Source organism: Centrocercus urophasianus, unplaced genomic scaffold, assembly GCF_019232065.1.
Source record: "Centrocercus urophasianus isolate 14NV4802_14NV808 unplaced genomic scaffold, USGS_Curo_1.0 seq_12, whole genome shotgun sequence".
In the NCBI taxonomy this organism is placed as follows: domain Eukaryota; kingdom Metazoa; phylum Chordata; class Aves; order Galliformes; family Phasianidae; genus Centrocercus; species Centrocercus urophasianus.
Window position 1 is genome coordinate 44,494,266 of NW_024884364.1, and position 23,469 is coordinate 44,517,734.

At 40.6% G+C, this 23,469-nt stretch overlaps 1 protein-coding gene across 2 annotated transcripts in view; it reads right to left on the minus strand.

The window, feature by feature from the left end:
- The window catches only part of REPS2 (RALBP1 associated Eps domain containing 2), a 95,735-nt gene that overhangs the window by 12,632 nt on the left and 59,634 nt on the right, over window positions 1-23,469 (minus strand). For both annotated transcript variants that reach the window (XM_042810174.1, XM_042810173.1), the window contains exon 14: window positions 8,234-8,298. In XM_042810174.1, the coding sequence (XP_042666108.1) occupies window positions 8,234-8,298 (65 nt within the window). The remainder of the gene's footprint in view (window positions 1-8,233; window positions 8,299-23,469) is intronic.

Sequence of the window (23,469 nt, forward strand, 5' to 3'; positions counted from 1 at the left end):
CGAATTTCAGCAGGTGCCATCTTTTTCTGTATGGAGGACTTCAATTCCATTCCTTTGCTTTATTCACATTTCTATGTCAGACACCATCGTGTCAGACTGCCCCCCTGCTGCCATATGTCACATGGCAAGAACATGTACTGAAATATCGGTGAGAACATCCAACCTCTACTGCCATACCACCAACATCCGCCTCTCACGTCATAGGCCAACAGAATACAGTAGGAGGCATTACTCTTGGAGCCGCCCTCATAAAATACATACTATCGTTAACGTGTATAAGCATCAAAACATTTTAATTTCTAATATTTTTTACTACAACATAAAAAAAGGAGAGCAACAAATTCATAAAAGTAATGGGATATGTGGCCTTGTTTCTATGAAACAAATACATCAGCCTGGTTCAATGGCAGTGGCTGGCATTCTCAGTGACCTCTCAATGGGTTCCTCAGAGATTTTTGATGACATTTTATTTTTCATGTGCTTCACCCTTGAAAATAGTTGTTCACAAATGTATGTAGTGCCAAAATGCAACGATACAGTGGAGGTGACTATGAAGTAAGTGGCATTTCTCTCTGCTAAGATAGGGATTACAAAAGTCCAGAAGAGAGATATGATCGGGTTTTTGAATTGAATACCTGACTCTAAAGATACCATCTGAAAATTTGCAGGTCATGCATTTATGCTGATTGAAAACAAAGTCACAGATTTACCCCAAAAAATGATAATTTTTTGGCAATCTTGAAACCTGATCTTGAATTCTTGTATCAGAATGGAAAGCATGGCTGCATATTTTTCACTGTTTAGAGCACCTTGCTTAGCCAGTGAATCAAAATGCATACAATTATTTGCCACCACTTGAGTTAGCACTGCACTGTGCCCCGTGCCCTGGTTTCATCCATGGGGCTGGGTCAGGCCGCTCAGTGGGGCATATCCACCACCATGATTATGTGAGGCAGTGGTGGCTTCAGTGTGAGCTGTGCTGGGCCATGGGTTGGACATATCTGGACTAGATTTCTTAGTGATCTTTTCCAACCTTAATCATGCTATGGTTCTTCCAAGTTTCCTGAAGAGTTTCCCTTTGCCTAGATCAACATCCAGTTATTAAGAGGTGGTGTCACCTTTTCCTGTACTCATATATTCTCCCATTCTTGCTAAGAAGAGCACTATCCTCCTCACTCTTCCTGACACAAGATAAAATTGGCCAATAAAGTCTCTGTGAAATGATCACAGCCTGAGACCAACCTATGACCAATACTGAGCATTAGGACAGACATTCCTCATCATTAGGAAGAGCGTTAGGAACTGTGAATGCTCTCTGTCTCATGGTCTGATCTTGGACCAGACAGTCATAACCTTCTCACTGCTCCACAAGACAATACTTAACAGTACCTTTCTAAAAGATCATGCAACACTCAGTTAAGTGCTGAGGGCTTTGAAAGCCTCAGATTAAAAATTTTCTTAGCTGTACAAGAATGTGTTACTTTACAATTAGTTCTTTGCTTACATTTCCAGTTGTATTTTTTTGTTGTTGTTGTTTTGTTTGTTTGTTTAGCAATGCTGGATAATATATAGACTTCACACCTGTTTCTCAAGACAGGTCCAGTTCATAACTGGTCTCCCACAACAGAGGGTCCTCATGGAGTTTTCACTGTTCTGTTAACTGAGAGCTTTTTGCAAGAGGTAAAATATATATATATTTGATCTTTTCCACAATTGAGTCCAGCCCAAACTTACATTCAGGCTAACTTTAATGGAAATAGCACCACTGTAGTCAATAGCACCACTTGCAGAAATGAAATTACCTCTGTGCATTCACTGGAATAGTCTGTAATCATTACCTATACAGTATCACTGCTTAGGTTTGCAAAAAAAAAAAAAAAAAAAAGCATTGAGAACAGCTTATCTGTATGAAAAAGTAGGATGCTAAATATGCTTAACGCTCAGTATGTGCCCATTGCAATCTTCTATCATCTCTAAGTAACTTCATTTAAGAGGTATTTTTCTCCTTTCTAAACATTTACTTTTTTTTCTGTGTTTAGTGGCAATTTCTAAGAAGTCAAGATGTCTCAATTCCAGTTTCTCTGAGTCTAGTCTACCCCACACTGAATCATCAGTTTCTTTTATTGCTTGTTACAGAAACTGAAAAATGATAACACAGAAAGAAAACCCATAGGGATGCAAATGCAACAAGCTCCTGGGGTCTCAGTGTGCTGTTGTCTTCTTCACCACACTGTGCAGCCCTGAAGTTTTGATAAGCTTTTTCTTTCCCCGAGCTATCTGAGAGCTGCTGATAAGGTTTAGGCAAAAGGCAGCAAATACAAATAAATTGCTGCAACATTCAGCCCATTCGCAAGGAAAGAATTGGACACAGATGGAAGCATTAACAACAACCTGCTTCAGTACTCCACTTCTACAAAACCAGATGAATGAGAACTAGGAAGAGGTATGTGCCTTCCACATGAGATACAGGCATTGGATTCTTGCCTTGCTTTGTTCTTGATTTTATGATAAATCTGAAGCCAAATTCAAGAAGTTATTACAACATGTTTTAATTAAAATACTCACTTTTATTCTGCCACTCTCCCAGAAATCTCTTTAGAAAGGATTTTATGGCAACCATCAACTACTTCCCAAATTCAATTCTAACTGCACTAGCTTCTACGATTCCTCAAACCATAATTTATTTTGCCTAGCCATTTCAGATTTAATATATAATTTTCATGACAGAAGAGGATAATCCATTTGTATTATATTAGAGTGGCAGATGGCAAAGTCTTTCATGTTTTATTATAGTCACAGGCTTCTTCAGTACCTAATGCACTGACTATACAAAATATGTTAATCTGCAAGCAAAACAGTGGAGATGATCAAAAACCGCCATCATTTTCTTGCACAGTGATTGCAAACTGAACAAGTATCTTTTGGTTCAGTTTAACATGGCTGCTTGGGAGAGAACCATCATGTATATGAGTAGTGGACTGCCAAAAGCAAAATCGTTTTTTTTCTTCTTTCCATAACAAAAAAGTTCACTCTCTCAAAGGTCAGGATGTCTTGCCAGCAGGACATATTCCTCACATAATTTTACACAGTAAGAAGGCACCTTAGTTGGTTGCACATTTTCTCCAAACAGCCCCATAATGGAACTCAGCAAACCCTCTCTCATCCTCTTAGTGACTCAGGCTTTACCCAGATGTCAAAGGCATAGACTACACAAGGCAACCAGAGGACCAGGTGTGGGTTATTTTGGTCAAAGTGAGGAAAAAATTACATTACCTAACAGACTTCTGAAGATCAGTCTGTCAGGACCTCCGCATTTAACTAGGCAAAGCAGTTATTGGCAGATGGGATCCCCAGGACCAGCTCCCTGCATGGAACCAGCATGTGGCCATTCCACTCAGGAGTCCGGGAGCTCTCAGCACGATGGATGGGAGCCCTTCTCCACCTCTTCAAGTCAGCCCCACAGATCAGCGTGGGCACACTTAATTTGCTGTTACAGACATTTCTTGAACTGGGTCCCAGTTTTCACTTGCAATTCCTGATGATGAATGGCCAAAGGGCTTTGAGGAATTAGAAGTATCAAGTAACGTTCTGAGGGCAGAACATTCAATAAGTTAAGAATATCTTAGTTTTCCAACACAGCCAGGTGCCTGTAACTGGGAAGGGTGACCCACCTATCATCCCTCACAGCATTATGTTTCCATGATTTCACCAAATCAATAGTAACTAATGCTAATAATGGCCTCTCAACTGACAGCTTAACTCTGAGCTCATATAACATAGTGAGATTTTAATATTTAGGGCTGCAAGGTACTCGCAACGCTTCACAAGTTGCTTATGTTAACAACTGCCTACCTACTCCAACTTCACTAGAACACTGCCTTAGTCTGTAATTTTTGTCAGTGTTCATCAAAACTGCAAGCATGGAACTGCTGGGAAAAGCAGGTTCCAAGGTCTAAAGAAAACAAAAGTCCAGCACAAATCAGAGCTAATTTGCAACAGGCTTAAAATTAAGGCTCTGGGAAAAGAGACCAAGAACATGGGTCTTTTTTCAGCCAAAATATACAGGGTTTTCTTCCAGTTCAACAGTTTTCAAATCTCCTTATGCTGTACCAGCAGGATACCATCACTGCAGGACGGAAAGATACTAAAACAGAGTAATTTAAATAAAGGAATGTTGATCTAATTGGGCAATGCTGCAGACAGTGAATTATGTTGGAAAAAATCCTGAAGTTTTACTTGCTCTTCAGTGCTCATCCATAATTCCTATTAACATAAGTATGTCACTAAATTTTTCATTGTAAGCAATGGCAGTAAATGGCTTCTGTATGCTTAAAAGCCAAAAGTAATAAACTTCATTTTGTTTTCCATTTAAAAAAAATAATAACAGAGGCTTATGTGAGATGTGCACACACGTTTCGTTCCAGCTCAGTTCCAGTGGAATGTTATTCACAGCACCCATAGCTATTTCCTGTTTGAAATTTGTACCACTGAGAATCAGCAGTGTACACTGCTGCCTTCCTATTGTGATTCCTACACCATGCTGAATATTTCAACAAGATGTAGGTTGCCTGTTCTACGTACTATCACTCGGGGGGTCCAAAACGCCTAACAAGTTGTGCCTTAAAGAAAAAAAAATAGACCAGAAAAGCCGTAGGTTTAGAATGTCCTGGGAAGTGAGCAAAAGAGGTAAGGGCAGCACCCTAAGTCACTGCAACAGCTTGCAACATATTAAGCATTTATGGTCACAAGATGAAGGAAAACTGATACAAACACAATTATTCTTAAACCCAAGCAGCTACCACAGATTTGCTAAGTGTAAGATGTGCTATTTGGGATTACAGAAGACATCAGTTAAGTTGCACATAAGCATATACAAAGTAGTAAAATGAAAACACTTCAAAACAAACATATTAACCAAAATAAAACTCTAGTCTTTATATAAGCCTGTTTCCACACAAACTCTTTCTAAGTGCCCTTCACAGAAGTTAGGCAAAAACCGATTTCTTTTTTTCTTTCAAAAGAAAAGCAACATGAATTGAGGGTTGTAATAAAGCATTTCATAGCACATTTCACAACATCTTACTGGAAACATCAATTCAAAACAGTTTGCAGAGCAGAGAGATATGAGTTGGAATTTGAACTAAAAGATTATAAATCAGAGATAATGGAAAAATGAATTGCAGTACCTCACCACACTACGTAAACTTGCCTTTTGTCCATCTTTATTTAACTCATTTGCAGTCACCACAGCTATTTCAGATGAGAGCATTGGTGCATTAAAGAAATGCCTGATGAAAGTTCTGAGGAAAACCTGGGTACAGGTTATGGATTGATGGAGATATAAGTTGACAAAACACTGACTTCCGCAATGGAGAAAAATATAAAAGAAATGGAGTTACCGAGGCAACCTGACAGCCCCATTTCAGTATATAAAAGGAAGCTATAGGAAAGAAGGGGACAGACTCATTAACAGGGTCTGTGGTGACAGAAAAAGGGGAAATGTTTCAAGCTTGAAGAGATTTAGATCAGATATAACGAAAAAGTTTTTTACTGTGAGGGTGGTGAGGCACTGGAACAGGTTGCCCAGAGGCGTGATGGATGCCGCCCAGTCCCAGGAGACATTCAGGGTCAGGCTGGATAGAGCTCTGAGTTCCCTGAAGTATCTGTGGTGTCCCTGTTCATTGCAGGGCAGTTGGATTAGATGGCCTTCAGGCAGGGCTGACAGCACTGACCCACACCAGAGAAGACAGCCCTGCTGCTATTTCCCTATAAACTGGCTAATTCATCTCAACGTCTCAAGATCCAAGCCTCTCACAGTAAGACTGCACTGAGCTGCAGAGTGGAGGCCACAACAATAGTAGCTCTCAGTTTCAGCTTGTGCCACTCTCATCCAGCAATCCAGTCCTTCTCCCCCATTACTCAGCTGGCTGTGCTGTGGTGGCAGAGCTGGATACGGAAATAATTTAAGAAGTCTGCAATATGACTGGAGATATTTGGCATGCTGTGACTAACCAGCATTTCAGTAACTTGCTGAGCAGGATTACCTTGGAGGATCTGTCAGGAAAAATAATGTTTCCCTAAAGGTTGAAATAAATTCTACTAAAAACAACAGCAACCATAAGCCAAGATCAAGACACTATTTCTACACTGCTATTAATTAAGCTATCCCTTGGTAGCTTTCTTTTATGCCCTTTAGCCTTTATATCACAGAAGTTCTCTAATCTCACTCTGAAGAGCCAACTGGTCCACGCTGGTTCTCATCCATCCATAGAAAACTGCAGTCCTCAGAAGAGACTGTTTCCCTCTCCTCCTCCATAAGCTGATTTCCCAACCTGAGCCAAAACAAGCACGCACAAGCGTACTTACATGGTGCACAGCCCCTGAAATACGTGAGGCTCACTTCATTTCCAAGGTATATTTGTCATTAGCAGTACTTACCTGCAGGCATACAGCACAATGTTAAGGCAATACAATAAGATTTTCAATAACATTGTTGAAAATTAAGTTAAAATGGAAATTTAAGAAGAGATTGGTAAATTATGGAACAGGAAAAAGCTGAATGCATCATTTCAACATGATGGCTTTTCTTCATATTTTGATCCTGCCTCTGTTCTGAAAGGATATCCTTCCCTCTTTCTTCATGCTCTTTAAATAAAGGGCCCCGTTGGACTAATGTAATCCATATGTTTATTATTCCTTCGTGCTATTAGCAAGGGTCAGCTAAGCTGAATTACGACCCTATCACACATGCTTTCCTACTGTCTGTTACCTTTGTCACAGAAGGGCACATTTGGTGATAAATTAAGCAAAATGTGACAAGCATTATGTTTATTACATTTTCAAGAACTAGGTTTATGTATATTTTTGTTAGGTCAAAAGAATATTTTGATATTTAATAAAATGCTTTTAAAAATAATCAGAAATCAAATAAGTAAATGTAAGTGATGCATGTACACAAAGTATCAGCTATATGTTCAATACTGAACAGGCATAGAAACCATGCCTTCTCTTTTTCTTTTTTTCCAGAAAACAGACTTTTGTATTGGAAAGGAGTGGATCGAGAATTTCACGTGGGACTCTTCTTGTGTTTGTGGCATTAGAAAGGTCCCATTCCCCCTGACCCAGTGTAGGAAGAGAGTAGTTGGTTCAGACTGCTCTCCAGGGACTGATGAATCAGATCAAGCAGAAACATGATGGGTACACTAAGGTGCATGGACATTAGCAGTAGGACTGCTAACAGTGACTTGGGGGAATTATGCAGGTTCAAACCAGAGTACCCTACAGTCCTCAAAGCTAAAAACTAGCTGCACTCAGATACAGCTAAAAGGGGCAAGAAAGAGAGGAATGAGTTGCTGGTACAGTTGTGAGTAGCAGTGAGGCCCTTATCATTTCCACCATAAGCCCAGTGCAACAGGTGCAACAGGAGTTGCTCACAGGCAGGCAGATCCAAAGAGCAGATCCAAAACTCAAGTGATAACAGTTTCTGGCCCAATGAAGGTACCTCGCCAAGCTTTTATATGTAATGGGCTGTTAGCTTTCCTGTGGCCATATCATCTGTTAAACACCTCACCAAAGGAGCTATGTATGAAGCATACTGCTGTCTAAGATTTGCCAGAGCCGACAATGTAACACTGCCTAAAATATGAAGGACTATTTGAATGCAGATATGCACAAATGCATCAATTTTGCATTATGCTGTGGTTGCACAATACTCTAAACACAAACCAACACACAAAAATCATCTAAAAGCAAAACAAAAGAAAAGCACTACTAATGGTTTCAAACTAAATAACATCACTGGCATGGGATTTACTTCCTTTCAGCATTCTTTTTCAAATCAATGGGTGACACTCTTAAAAGCTGCAGCTCCCTTAACAGATGCCCTCTGAGCATTTGAAGCTTGAGAAGAAAACAACTGGTATCAAGCCCACGCCTATCAGGCATCAGACTCCTATTAGAAGCCTTACTAGCATTTAATTTACAGTTCTATCTAGTGGGTACATGTAAGCTCCACTACAAAGAGATTTAATTCACCTGCAATTTGAGACTGCAACACACTGGATACACAGACCAATGAAGAAGGACACGTACGGAATTGCAGAGCAAACTGTGAAGTTGCATTAACTTGGAAGCAAGAATGGCTACAGCGTCCAAGCCAACTTGTGCTAACCACTGCAACAGCAAAATAACCAAGCAAACAATACGCAGCAAACTGCTGAAAGCTTGCCCATACCTGAGATACAGAAGGTCGAGGGGGCAGGGCGGGTGGTGGTGGGGGCAGCCAGCCAGACCTCACAGCTGAACAGAGAAAATGAAAAACAAACATTAACTTAATTACAAATAAAACCAAAATTTATTTCCATAATTCACAGTGATGAGGCAGCATTCAACTTGTTAGTAACAGAAACCAAACTTGATCTTTACTGAGGAAACCCTGTTTGAAATAACTTTCTCCAATGCTTATAAAATGAGCAGTGATTTAATTATTGTAAAAAACCACAATGTTGTGATAAAAAGCAGAGATGGAAGACAGTCAGCCACAAGAGTCTTAACTAAAGAAGTCCAATTCCAGTTAAAAAACACCAGAAAAAGAGTATATGCAGCTTGGTACTTTGTTCTTTGTCCTTAACATCACGGCCTTTTAAAAAAGTGATGCTTAGTATCTAACGTGGGGTTAGAGTTCATTGAATTATAGAATGGCCTGAGTTTGAAGGGAGTTTAAAGACCATCCAGCTCCAGCCCCGCTACTGTAGGCTCCTAGTGGGGACACCTTTCACTAGGCCAGGCCACCCAGGATCCTATCCAACCTGGCTTTGAACACTTCCAGGGGATGGAGCACTCTCAGTTTCTCTGGGCAGTCTGTGCCAGTGCCTCACCACCATCTTATAAAGAATTTCATAACTGATCTAAATCTAACCTCTTCTATTTTAAAATCAATATCACTTATTCTACAAATCTTAGCAAAAGTCTCTCCCAGCTTTCTTAAAAGCTCCCTACGCATACTGGAAGACCACAGCAAGGTCTCCCTGGAGCCTTCTTTTCTCCAGGCTAAACAAGCAAATCTCCCTCAGTCTTTCTTCACAGGAGAGGTGCTGCAGACTTCTGACCACCTTCTTCATCCTCAGTTCCCTTCACGTAGGGATGGGAATGTGCAATGGAGCACAGCCTATAACGAAAACATCTGCCATAGAATTAGAAAACTAAAAGCCTAAACCTCAGGTGTTCAACTTTTTTGCCTGTCCAGGTCACACTGAATGAACAGGAATCATCTTGGGTAACAAATACATAAGTTACTCCAAAAGTAATGCCTCCCATTTATTCCCATGAAAACTACAACAGATACGAGCACAATAACACTAATTGATAGAGCAAATTCTCAGCTACAGAACACTGTTCTTCAATACAGTCACCACCATGAGCATTGACATAACCGTGATTTTCAACACTGTCACCAGTTATGAACAGGAGCCTACATGCCACACTCATAACAATCTGCACCAGCATAGGTGACCCACTGTCACTGTCACCATTGCTGGAAAGCACCACCCACCACCTCACTGTGCTCACATCCACTGGTTTGTCTCCAGAAATGTTCAGTAAGCACCACTGAATGTCAGTGGGTGCCATTTTTTCTGTATGGAGGACTTCAATTCCACTCCTGAGCTTCATACGCATTTCTAATGCAGACACAAGGTTCTGTGATTTCTAATTTTGTCAGATTTCCATGTCAGACTGCCCCTCTGCTGCCATCTATCACACTACAACAACATATATTGAAATATCAGTGGGAACGTCCAACCTCTACTCCCACACAGCCAACATCTGCCTCAGATGTAATGGGACAACATCATAAAACAAGAGGCATTACTTTTGAAGAAACACTTGTAAAATATACAATGTTGTTAATATATGTTACAAAACATTTTAATTTCTAATATTTTTGTTAAAACGTTAACAAAAAGGGAACAAAATCACAAAACTAGTGGGATACGCGGCCTTGTTTCTAAGAAACAAACACATCAGTCTGGGTGGATGGCAGTGGCTACCATTCTCGATGGGCTCTCAATGGGTTCCGCAGAGATTCTTGATGACATTTGATTCCTCCCATGCTTCACTCTCAGAAGACAGTTGCTCATAAATTTATGTAGTGCCAAAAAGCGATGACATGAATGAAGTGTGACTGTGATGTGAGGGGTATTTCTCTCTGCTAAGATAGGGATTAAAAGAGTCCAGAAAAAAGATACTATCAGATTTTTGAGTTGAGTATCTGATTGCAACTCTATCGACTTCATTTGAAAACCTGCAGTTCATGTATTACATCAACTGAAAATGGTGTCGCAAACATAAATTGATAAATTTTTGCAATCTTGAAACCTATTCTCAAATTCTTTTATCAAACCAGAAAGCAAGGCTGCATATTCCTCGCTGTTCAGAACCCTGTGTTTAGCCAGTTGCCTTCCCCTGAGTCAGCACTGAACAGCACTGCCCTCGTGTCCTGGTTTCAGCTGACACACCTTTAATAGCGCACTGCTGGCACCATGATGGTGTACGGCAGGGGGGAAGCTGCAATATATTGCATCTGTATGCTGTTGTCAGCATACAGTGGAGGAATTCTAAAGGGAGAAGGAGAAGTAAGGGGCGGAAGATGAACCCTTGATGGTCGGTTCTAGGCCTCTTCAGCATAACACAATTTCAGCTTTTATTGTGAACTAGCACAAAGGAAGGTAACAATCACAAAGGTCCAGCTGCAGTTTGGTTTCTTTAAAATACATAAAATCAATCATGGGAAAATACTGCAGGATAGATGAGGTTTTCCAAAGTCAGCTGCACAGAAAAGGACTAGGCCAGAGAAATCATAAGGACTGATGGTGGTTTACCCTCCCCAGGTTCCTGTTGCACTGAGTGCTCAGCACTTGCACCGGTAGAGGCAAGACAGTCCATCTTGCACTATTACTTGAATAGTAAAAAAAAATGCATTATTAAACATAGAAATGCTTCCCACCACAATAATGCTAAAACAAGCAATTACATTTATGCACTTTTTATTTCTATGTATATTTTAAAAAGCCACAAAGACCATTACAAGCCTTGTTATAGCACAGCCATTTACATATTTTATATACCAGACCTAAAAATGTCTACGTGGTTGAAAATATGAAGACAAAAAGTATTAACCATTAATACTGGTGACATGAAAGTAAAAATGCATGGATGAAATCATTGAGAACAGTCACACTGACTATAAACAGTTCTCAAGAGTTTTATGGCTTAGAGTGCATGGAGGTGATGGGTTGACAGTTGGACTCGATGACCTTGGAGGTCTTTTCCAGTCTCAATGGTTCTATGATTGAATAGTATTCTGGGCCTTTACATCCTCTGTATCATCATCTCTTGAATCAAACTGAAGCCTAATATCACTGCAGACATTGGCAGAGATAGGATAATTACAACCCAGCTGAGGTTAACCAAGGGAGTCAGTAACATACCTACAGGTGTGAAAGAGATTTGAAAAAAGAAAAAAACAACAAACAACACAGATTAAGCAATTACAATCCTTTCTCTTATGTTAAGTAGCTCCATCTATTAGGTCACTGCAATATCAGCATGATGTCATCTCCACCACACTTTCCACCTCTTTTCCACACCATCAGTCTTCAGAAATGAACAGCAGAGTAAGAAGGCTTCCTTTCTTTCAGTCTCAAATTCAGATCATTCTTTCCTTTATCTGAGCACTGGCAGTGCAGATACTGAGCTTTAGCAGTTATTATTATTACACTAACAATATTTGAATACGAACACAATCCAACACAAACACAAATGCTCTGTAGGTCACTGCACTCTTCAACAGCAGTGAATTCAATGTTTATTTTCAGAAAATCTTGTGGGAGTTGTTATTCAATGAGTGCACCTTGCCTTCCCACCACTACTACTGCTTGTCACCGAGAGGAGATCACCTCTGCAGGCCAAACAGTTCAGGCAAGGAGCATGAACTATGCAAGCTGCTTAATGAGCATGGCACTATGCTAGGCGCTGCTGCCACGATGGTCTGAGAAGCAAACTACAGGCAATACCCACAGCTGCTCCTCGTGCCCTGCCAGGAGTATGCAGCCCCTCCAGGCCCCATCTTTTCAAATCTGCTGGCTTATGCTTCAGCAGGCCCTCAAAAGTGCTATGGAAGCACTGAAAAGCAGCCTCAGCTTGAGCACTGCTCTAAAGATGTAGCACCTGCTGTCCTGCTCTCTAACTCTTCCAGCTCACTGATATACCTAGAAAAGCAGCAGGGAATGTTTCAAGCAGCGAGGCACTATCTGGCTGGAAAAGCACACCCTGATGTGGTGGCAAAGCCCCATACACTGTGAAGCCCTGAAAGACTACTAGGATTAGCCCCCACCAAAAATTTCAAAGGGAAAACATTTCTTTCCCATAAGATGGTCAAATTAAAAGCAGAACAAAACACTTCTTCAGCTTTCAAAACAGGCCATATATTAATTCAGCATTAAAGAAGTTATATGCTTACACCATGTGCATCTGACCCAGTTTCCTCTATTTAATCCTGCAAATTCTAACTTAAGCTACTCATGAAATATTCATAAAATTCCTGCTGTTGCAGAACATCTTTGGCCTGTTGTTAGAGGGAAATCATGCTTATGTGAGCACAATTGCTAGTTAGTTAAATTTTGAGGACTAATAACAACTTATAAAAAAAACCAAAACCACAACCATTTTCCACACAAGGCAATGAAAAAGAAATTTAATGGCAGATGATACATCCTTCAGCTTCCTCTAGTACCATTACTCTAAAAGAGGGCAATATTGAGAGATACTCCTAGATTTGTATGCATATCAGCAGGTGACTTGTACTACTAGGCTACTCTAGAATGCCTCCTGTGTTGGGGGAAAGCCTCACACTGATAGGTTCTTGCTGTTAGAGATGATATCACTCAAGCTTTGAAAGCAAACATAAATACAGGGAGAAGGAAGTCTGGTCCCAAAGAGAAAGCAAGAGCAACGGGACAGAGCAGCCACCAGGTAAATGTCATATTATCAGGTGTGCACCCCAGAGCTTGGGGGTGAAAGAAAAAGCTGTGTGCTATTGCTCTTTGGAGACAAGTCTCCATATCCTGCGTAAAGGCAGAGAGAACTAGAGGGACATGGATACGCACAAAAGGACCACAGGGTAAGATGGAATAACCTCCCTTCAAACAGTTATCTAACACTTGGTCTGCTATTATCCTTACATATTTCCCTACAAGATACACCACAAAAACGTGGTGCTCTAAAGCCGCTCTAAAAGCGCCAATTCTCCCCCAGCCAGAGCTGTGCCTCCATTACACCTCCAATGGTAGTGATGTGATCCAATGGCCTAGGAGCTGCAAGCCAGATGCAAAGGCCCCACCTGTCTTCTAGCCCATTTTAACAGGATTTTGAAATGCATCCCCACATCAAAGAAAACAAGCAATTACAAAAAGCAATGAACTGCACCAAAGGAGTGCACTCCTTGCAGGTGTAGAGAGCAAGAGGTACCCACACAATTTCCTCCCTGAAGGAAGACTGCAGGAAGGGAGTTCACAGTCCCAGTACTCCCACAGGTGTGTCATTGCTGTGCAGCTTGGTGGTAGTTATACCAGAGTGAGCAATGCGAATGAAGTCTCAAAGATAGCAGAGTAGAAGGACTGTCCAGTTACCAGTAAAGACATTTAAGTACATCCAAGTGTCTGCATCACAAGTATTGCTGTAAATGATAGCATTTTCATGCACTAGTTACTCCCACAAAGGGGGTGATAAGGCTTTCAGGCAACAACCACATCTCTCAGTGTGTTTACACATAACAGTGGACTATCAGCATGGCAAGAAGCCAGGACCATTTTCCTGCTCGACTTCAGCAATCGCAAAGTTTTAATAGCCCTAACAGGTCACCACACTAGATAAAAAAGCAGGTTTTCCAATATGAAGCTAGATTAACATTTTAAAACAAACACCAGGATGTAATTCTACATTCTGAGAATGGGGCATATCATCCTATCCAGCCAAGCTGCTCTGCCTCCAACCTCTGTAGCACACAAGACAAATCCTCTGTTCCTTCACTGTTACTTGATCAAGGAAAGTAGTCCAAACAGATTTATCCCAGCTCTGTTAAACCTATGGCAAACAGGACTTCAGCTCACCACGTATAGCAACAGGAAAGGATGCCAAGATTAGGGTGAGACAAAATTGGGTCCTTGGGATCCCTTAGATCAACCTGTAAGAGAATTGGCTGCACCTCTTCCAACCAAACAAAAAATCTGCCATAATAGACTGTAATGCTGGACACATGCTATTAAAAAATTAAAAAAAATTAAAAAAATCATAGTGAAAACCAGCATATAAAACTATATTTCCTGAAACATATCCATGCCAGATATTAACTTTATTCATATTCTTTGCAGCTGCATTCTTTCCTGGTCTTATGTCACTTTACTCTAGGTATCACCTCAGCCAAATTGAAGCTGACGAGTGAAATAATGCACTCCAAATCATCTGAGCTGAATGCGTGCATAAGCAATGCCCTTTTTTTCATGAAGGGTGGTTTCCCTGAGTCAAGGGCCACTTTGCATATTTCTAGCCAAGATGAAACTAGTTACTACTACCAAAGGAGCCTGTGCCCACCCTGATGTGGCCCTTGCAGCTGCTAGTGGCCCAGCTCTACACATATACTTCATCCCACAAATATAAAGGCACCCATAGGTTGGCTGCTCCTCTTACCTCAGGTGCCATTCCCAAAGGAAGGAAAAGCCCTGTGTTTGTCAGATGGTGCAGTCCTACAACTAAATTAATCCTAAATCCGGACTGCCCTCGTTCAAGTGGACATAAGTTCAGGTTCTTGTTTCTGTTCTGTTCTCGTAAGACCAATCCTTCTACAGCTGGGCTGGGACTTAAGTTGAAAGAAAACAATCTGATAGAGTTCCTCTGGCTGGTGTGTTTGATAGTTTTCAGGTGGAAGCCAAAGGTCAGCACAGTATGACCACCACTTGTTGGATCAAGGAAGAGAGGCTGCATTGCAGATTCACATCAGTCTATGCAGCCTCAGGGTGCTAAGCTCCCAGATCAGGTTTAACAGGAGAACATTCAATTAATTTTGCCAGGAAGCGAATGATCTACAATACAGAAACAGCTCTAAGAAATAACCCCAACAGAATGAATTATTATACTGAAAGAGTTCTCACCAGTTGATTTGGTGCCTGGTAGCTTGAAAGCTGGCATTTCTGCCCTTCCACTCTGAGGCTAGTTTGGAAACTTGTTTGAGGTATTTTTCCTGCTTCTGTTGCCAAAAGCAGACCACAGAAAGAAGTTCTGAGTCTAAGTTTGAAACCCAGTTCGTGCTTACTTATGTCTTATAAAACTTTCCTCTTTTTCATTGAAATTGGAGTACTTGGGTATCACATAACAGATATCCTTCCCTGCACCCCTTCCTTATTTACCTTCCTGTACTCCAGTACAGTGATTGTGAAATAAGTTTTTTTCCGAAGAGATTTGATTTATGAATTCTCACTAACACGCCTTCAGAAAGTTGCAACAATAAAAAAAAACCCAAAACTTAAGGGCTGTAGCCAGTAAAGTAAATTTACTGAAGGACTCCAGTAAGGTGATTGTGAAATACCTACTTTTGTCCATGGATCCATCCTAATGATCTGCCCCTCCTCTTCTCTAAACCATTCAACTTTCAAATTACTGTTTTCTCTACTTGTTCCTTTTCTGTGTGTTTCTGTCTGGGGACCACCTCCCTCCTGCCCCACAAACAGTATCATTCATGACTTTGTTCTTTCCCTCCCATTTAGCTGCGTTCTCCACCCACAGGGAGGCAGAGTCTCTCCACCGAGCTCTGACGGATCCATACTGCCAGAGTTCTTCAGCCCAAGGATATCCCAGAGGGCCTGCTGGAGGCTTCCAGAGGGATGTCACATGCTCCTGCTGCCTGTGATCACATCCAGCAGAGATCACCTCAGAACTTCGGAAATTGAGAAGAGCAATAGGCCGCCATCCCTGAGCCCCACCTCAGTCTTTGGAGGAAATCTGCATCTGCTGAGGCTTTCCTACAAGGGAGACAACTTGCCCCCCTTTCTGCCACAGGAGAAATAAATATGAGATTCTTTCTTGCAAAACTGTTTAACCTAGACTGTAAGCTATTCTATGATAGATCAGGTTTGTTTGTTTGCTTGTTTGTTTTCAAAGACTATAGTGAGCCAAACAGGACCTTGAAAATAGCTTGGCCAAGGTCTGTGAGGATGGTAGGGCTAGTCAAGAACTTTTCAGCCTTAACAACTTTACTTTTCGCGTTTAAAATTTCATCCAAATACTTCCCACTTTTAACAACCTGCAACAGAATGAAATCACACTATATTCCTCAATCCTAGAAACATTAGAAAAATGAGGAAAATCATTTTAAAAGTTCAATGTAGACAAATTGCCAATAAACAGACTTGAAAGGCTGGCAAGATTTGCCCCAGTTTACACAAAAGTACACTCTTGACTCAGCTGTTAGAGATATTCACAAATTTCAAAATCTAGAAACAGCAAAACAAGGTACCCCATCAGATTCCTATAATTTAATAACAATTCATTCATTTACGTCCTCACTATTTCCTCCCGTCCATCCAATCATATATAAATATATATAAATATACCCCTTTTCTAGATGGGCAAAGAAATTAGCTTAATAGCTGTAAACCTTACATCCCTCATAAAAAATTCTAGAAGACTGAAAGTCATAAAACTCTCCCATGCAAATCAGAGGGAAGACACTCATATTTTATTCAGAATAAGCCCAGTTCAGTGATCATATATTATGAAAGGGAACAGGACTGGAAGGAAACAGCAGCTTCAAAAACAGATCAGGGGCTGATTCCCAAAAGAAAGAAGCTACTCCCGCCATAAGAAAAAATAAATACAACATTTATGTTACGAAAGCATTTCACAATATTTTCTTTGCAGCAGTTCGGTGCCTGAGAAAAAGTAGCACGAATGTCAGCTGAATTTTATGTTCTCTGTGTTTTGATTTATGTGTGAAAATAAATAAATTATTTATTGTTGTTACAATCCTTACAAAGACTTCACTTACTGCTGCCCTCCTAGTTTGATCAAGCCAGCATTAGAACTCTTGTATATTGTGCAAACAATATTCTGCAAAGAGCATATTTTGCTAATGGTATTTGCCATTACTGCTATTCTAAAAAAAGATCCCTCAGAACTGTCACCTTTGTAACTTAATCTTTTAATAAATACAAGACAGTAACAAGCAAGATAGCACGGTTCTACAGCACGAGTAAAATTCTTCCCTATTTATTACCCAAGGAGTAGTTGGATTTTACTAAATCGTGACAAATACAATCACAATAAAAGGAAGGAGTCATTTAAAGTAATTACTTTGTGAAACTCACTGTGATCTAAATTCAGCATAAAGAAGGGCACGGCTATCCTAGATTCATCTTGTCATTTCAATTTTGAACCAAAATGTTAATTCAAAAACTGATATTTATGTTAACACAAACAACATAACTCCCTGATCCCTTTAAAGCTTATCTTTGGTAGCTAAGACTTGCAGATAGCTAACCTCAACAGATACAGGTATTTCCTAGGAAATATAAATAAGTTTAAACAATACAGAAGATAATGCAATAACCATACATATCTTGGCTAACTTTGGCAAGTGTTTTAGCACCCAGTTTCACCTACTCAGAGGAGAAAATTACCCTGGCTTGTTCTCTGAGCTAGAAATACGATGTAACTGAAAACAGCTGAAAATGGTATTACAGAGTAACTACTCGGCTTGGTTTCTATTGTATGACAGTACACCAGCACTCAGTTCTCCAAGCCCTCTCTCCTACACAAACACATAAGTATTTTATTTGATATCTGGACTAAAACCAGAAATACATAAAATTTGGCTGTGGATATGCAACTATGATAAAAAACAAAGACATCTCAACAGACCTCTACTATTCAGAAATCTCCACACTCAGAAAACAAACATTCCCAAGCCCATACATTTGAGGAAAGGTTGTGCTAGTTGAACGAAGTAAGGAGTGCTTGAGGGAGTAGCAGAATCATCCAAAAGAGGATTCTTGCTCTTCAAAGGCATGAAGAAAAGATGCTGATAGCAAGTCCTCTGGCACTACTTATCAATTGAGCCATACAACAAAAGTACCATTTTACACTGAGTGAGAGTGGTAGATACGAAGGAACACAGAAGTGATGTGGGGACACATCTGGATCATGCACAAAAATGATGATGCACACCAATAAACCAGTTCCCTTGTCTCCCTTCTGTAACCACAAGACTGAGAGCAGATGGGACATTTTCTTCTTTGGCAGCCATAACAAGCCCAGCCAATGCAGGTAGAGGTTACAGATCTGGCTGTAGGTAGGAAAACCCACCTGGAGGTGCATCTCCTGGGAGACACCCAAGGTCCGGCTGGACGGGGTTCTGAGCACTCTGATGTGGTTGTAGGTGTCCCTGTTCATTGCAGGGGAGTTGCATCAGATGGTCTCCCTTCCAACTAAAGCCATTCTATGATTTTATGAAAACATATTCCACGCAGTACTTGTGGTAAAACACTAGCCCATTCCTCCCTTCCTAACTACGCATGGTGATTAAAACTTCACATTTTGAAAGAGAAAGAAACAAAACTGTGTTACAGGCTGAAGCCCACATCCCCCACAGAGTGACCCCAAGTTACACTGAGGGTTTGCTTACAGGTCTGAGTAAAGTGGCACCTGCACTCCTCATGTTCCTCACCACATGGGGAGCCTCAGCAGGAGAGAAGGCTCATAAGCAAATGAGCACTGAAAATGTTCGGTCTAAAATTCATTTGTAAATAGTTACAGGGCTGTTTTGAAGAATTACAGAGACATTCAATCTGCTTCCCTATCAGCATGAAACTACATTGTCTATGACAACTATGTTGTTCCATCAAAGCAAATACTCTTTTCCAAATAAGTATCTTTTGTTCTACAGAACTGATAATTAAAAGAAGTTGTGCACTTCAGAAATGAAACTAAGTGGGAAATAAAACGTTTTCCACAACAGATGTATTTAATTATATTTCAGAGGCATCAGTATCAATCTAACAAGCCCCTGACTGCTCTCACTGCCTACAATGGCCCAATTGTAGCTCTCAGAGGCTGAAAATGTGATCAGACAAAATGCTGGAAGACAGCAGATGTGTTTTTCAGTTCCAATCCTGAAGACAGGACCTTCCCCAGCCCAAGGAAAACCTGGCTTTCTGCTGGGCTCCCCCAGTGCCTGCTCCCCCCACCCCAGTGCTGGGACATGAGGAGCCTGAAGAGGAGCTGATTCTGCAGACACCTCCGTGCCAAGTGCAGAAAAGCTTTGCTGGCTGCAGGCTCTCAGGGCTTATGCTAGAATCTCCTGCTTGCATCTGGCTAGACAGCAGGCTAGCAGAGAAATGAAGATGTAAACCAGGTCACACATATTTTAAACTGACTTTGTGTGTGTGTGTGTGTGTGTGTGTGTGTGTGTGTGTGTGTGTGTGTGCTAAAACCTGCTGTTGTCTTTCCAGGAATGTATTAAACCCAGCCAAATATTTTCTTCGTATGTACATAGGCCAAATGCCAGAGATTATACATTCAAGAAGAAGAAATACACTGAGAATCTAGCTGTGCTAAATTTCTGTCAGATGCTAACACAAAGGCTTCACCATCAAAAAAAAAAAAAAAAAAAAAAAAAAAAAAAGTCTTCTGTCTCCTAACATGTCTTAACAGAAATTCTCATGTGTACTCACAGTATTGACTGGCTTGGCAATGACCTTCCTCTAGTTAAATACAGTAACAGCCTTACACAGATACTGTAGGCAAAACTCTGCAGGGAGCAGTGGGGTTTTGAAAATCCTCTTCTTTAAGACATTGAGACTTCAACTGTAGCAACTTGTTTGTGCAGTGCTTGAGAAAACACATCACCCTGTAAAGCAAAGCAAAAAACAGGGGCATCCTATGATTGCTTTGAGGGAAAAAAATAGTTCTGCATTAGGCAGAATGCTTCTCTAATACCAGTATTTTGTAACCCCAGCATTGAGCTTTGTGAGGTTTCTTCAGCATATGGTATATTACCACATGGTAACGGTATTATTATTATTATTAATATTTTCTCAAGCATGCCATATAACCTGATGAATTATTCTCACATGCTTTTTTTTTTTTCTCTCACAACTGAGAAGAACAGCTCAGTAAATGATAAAATACAGGATAAAGGAACAGGTTGCCTAGAGTGGTGATGGATGCCCTGTCTCTGGAGACATTCAATGTCAGGCTAGAAGGGATTTTGAGCACCCTGATGGAGCTATAGGTGTCCCTGTTCACTGTGGGGTGGTTGGACTACAAATCCTATAAGGGAAACGCTTCCCACTCAAACCATTCTATGGTTTTGTGAAAATCAAACCAAACAGGGATCTGCCATAACTATTGGTTGAATTTACCTGAAGAGATTTTTTTTTTTCTGCCCTTTGGAAATGAAATACACCAAGCAACATTCCTGACCACTGATAGCTTTGCAGTGTAAGAAGCAATACCCATAGACCAATATGACCAGTGAGGAACTGAAAATAAAAGTTAATGCTACTGAGCACTCATACAGGAGCAGATTATTCACCAGACTCGCATAATCAGGATTATCACTGAACAAGAATTAGTAGGACAAAAACTAATGCACCAGAATGGAATTATTCTAATCACATGGGATGTTATTAAAATGGCCGATTATAGTGTCTGTTTTTCTGCACTGACACTAGCAATACAATGGATCTAGAAGGGATGGCCTTCCAGCCATTCAAATTCTAGCTGCTAATTTTTGTGGCTCAGCTATAACAGACCCACAGAATCACAGAATGCCCAGGTTGGAAGGGACCTCAAGGATCATGAATCTCCAACCTCCCCCACCCCACCACAGGCAGAGCCACCAACTTCCCCATTTAATATTAGACCAGGCTGCCCAGGGCCCCATCCAATCTGGCCTTAAACACCTCCAGGGACGGGGCATCCACAACCTCTCTGGGCAGCCTGTTCCAGCACCTCACCACTCTCTCTGTAAAGAACATCCCCCTGACATCCAACCTAAATTTACCTTGCTTCAACTTAAAACTATTTCCCCTTGTCGTGCTGTTATCAACCCCTTCAAAGAGTTGATTCCCCTCCTGTTTATAGGTTCCCTTTAGGTACTGAAAGGCTGCAATGAGGTCACCCTGCAGCCTTCTTTTCTCCAGGCTGAACAAGCCCAGCTCCCTCAGCCTGTTTTCGTAGGGGAGGTGCTCCAGTCCCCTGATCATCTTTGTGGCTCTCCCCTGGACCCTCTCCAACAGCTCTCTGTCTTTCTTGGACTGGAGGGTCCAGACCTGGACACAGTACTCTTGACGGCACCCTACAAGGGCAGAGTAGAGAGGGACACAATGAGACTATTTCTGAAGATCCAGAAAGGAAGACAAGGAGAAAACAAAACAAACATTCAGTCAAGAGTACACCAGGAAAGTAATTAACTAGCATGCAGGTAGAACCACATAAGGTTTGATATTTATACCAGCTTGTATTATCCCAATCACCAAGAAACCTACATAGTACATTGCCATCATATCATCTATATTGAAAATCTTTAATTGTATCTTCCAACTGCAGATGGAAACTATTCTGACATCATGATTTATACTGTCTGCAGAAATAGAAATACAGCTTGTTATTATACAAGTGTCTGCAATTTACCTGACCTGTGTGCATATGCCACTTGCTCTTCTAGAGCTTTTGGGTTTAAGGTGACAGTTCTCAGTTTCTTTTAAAAACTCTCTTTTTGAAGCATTTGGCTCCTAAAAATTGACCACTCCATGAAGAACTGTCTTTAGATGACAAAGGTGTCTGAATACACAAAATGATGAGACTGGAACTTCTAATGAATGGCAAATCCAACAAGGAAAGAAGGAAGAAAGGGCAGTGGTTAAAACAAGAGAAGTGGGAGAAGAAAAAGCATCTTTATAAAGACTTATTATCAATAAGATGCTACAGAATAACAAACATTCAGGGCTTACTATCAGAAAAATGCATGCTTACGTTTCTTCACAGAACAAAGAACTGAAAACACTACTTCCAATACAGACATTTTTAATGAGAGCAAAGCAAGATACATGCACTGTGGTATCTGGGTGTATTGGGATGGCTTGATTTAATTCTTTACTGATAATGCAAATTTATTTGAAATTGAACCCTTAGTAGGGCTATACATTGTTTAACAAATTGTTCTTTAAATCCACAAAGGCTACAAATTTCTCCACATCCTCACTCAGGGAGTATTTACATTTTGGACACAAAATAGAAGAGCTCCATTGGAAGGGACTGAAAGACAACCACCCCAAACATTTAGCATTACCAGTAGGGCACATTCAAGACAGCAAAAAATTACAGGCCAAGACCCTGCAGGCAAAGGAGGAAGCTGAACCTCTGGGAGACCTCTTTCACATTTCCTCAATTTGGTAGCACTATATTTCAGGTTTTGTCAACCTAAAGCCAATTCTCTTTCCAGTTTTACTTATCTATAAATTTGAACTAAGTATAATGAATTGCTTTTGGATAACCAAAGTATGTAGTTCTGGGGGGAGTCTGTTTGTTTGTTTGTTTTTAGTTTTTTCTTTTCTAAACAAAATATTGCCTATCTTTAGCTATTTGTCCCTTTTCCAGTGATGAAGCCATCCAAAAATCTATCAGTGAGTTAACCATTCCTTCAGTCATATTCTACAACACTTCCAGTTTGTTAAGCTGCCCGGAAGAAATCATTATTTTACTTGTAACACAGTAATTGTGACTTTCAAGAAGATCCATTTCAAAGCAAGATGTTACTTTTCATTCACAAAACGATTTCTTAGAGAATTTACATTCTCTTTTCATTTGTATTCCAAAAGAAACTTAAATCCAAGTTAACTCCCTTGCAGTTATGCATTTTATCTGGAATCTGAGAAGATTTTCTGCCTTATAAAATGCATACTTGGCTCTATTTGTTCTCACGATATATATTTTATGCATATTGAAATCAAAATTAGGGGCAACAGACCCCTGAACAGGAATTGCAGTCACAGATCAGGAATTGTTTCACTGTGTAAGGGCAAAACAAAATTTCTTTACTGCTGGTGAGCTTCAGGGTTAGGCACACATAACAGGACTCTTGATTTCTGTCTGATGTTTCCACAAAGAAGTCGTATACAGCAACAGACAAAACTCTTTTTTTCCTACTCCAACAGCCACATTAGAGAACCCAGTTAAAACATTCCTTGACACAGTCAGACCTTGGCTTTCCTGTGAAGCATAAACATGACCATGTTTAACCTAGTCCTTGAGGCAGACGATTGGTGTGCGCTGCATAAACCTCTGGCCCAATTCAGGGACACTGCCAGAGTTCAGCAGAGCTGGGTGCCTGCTCTCCTGAACAAACAGCTCCTCTTTCCA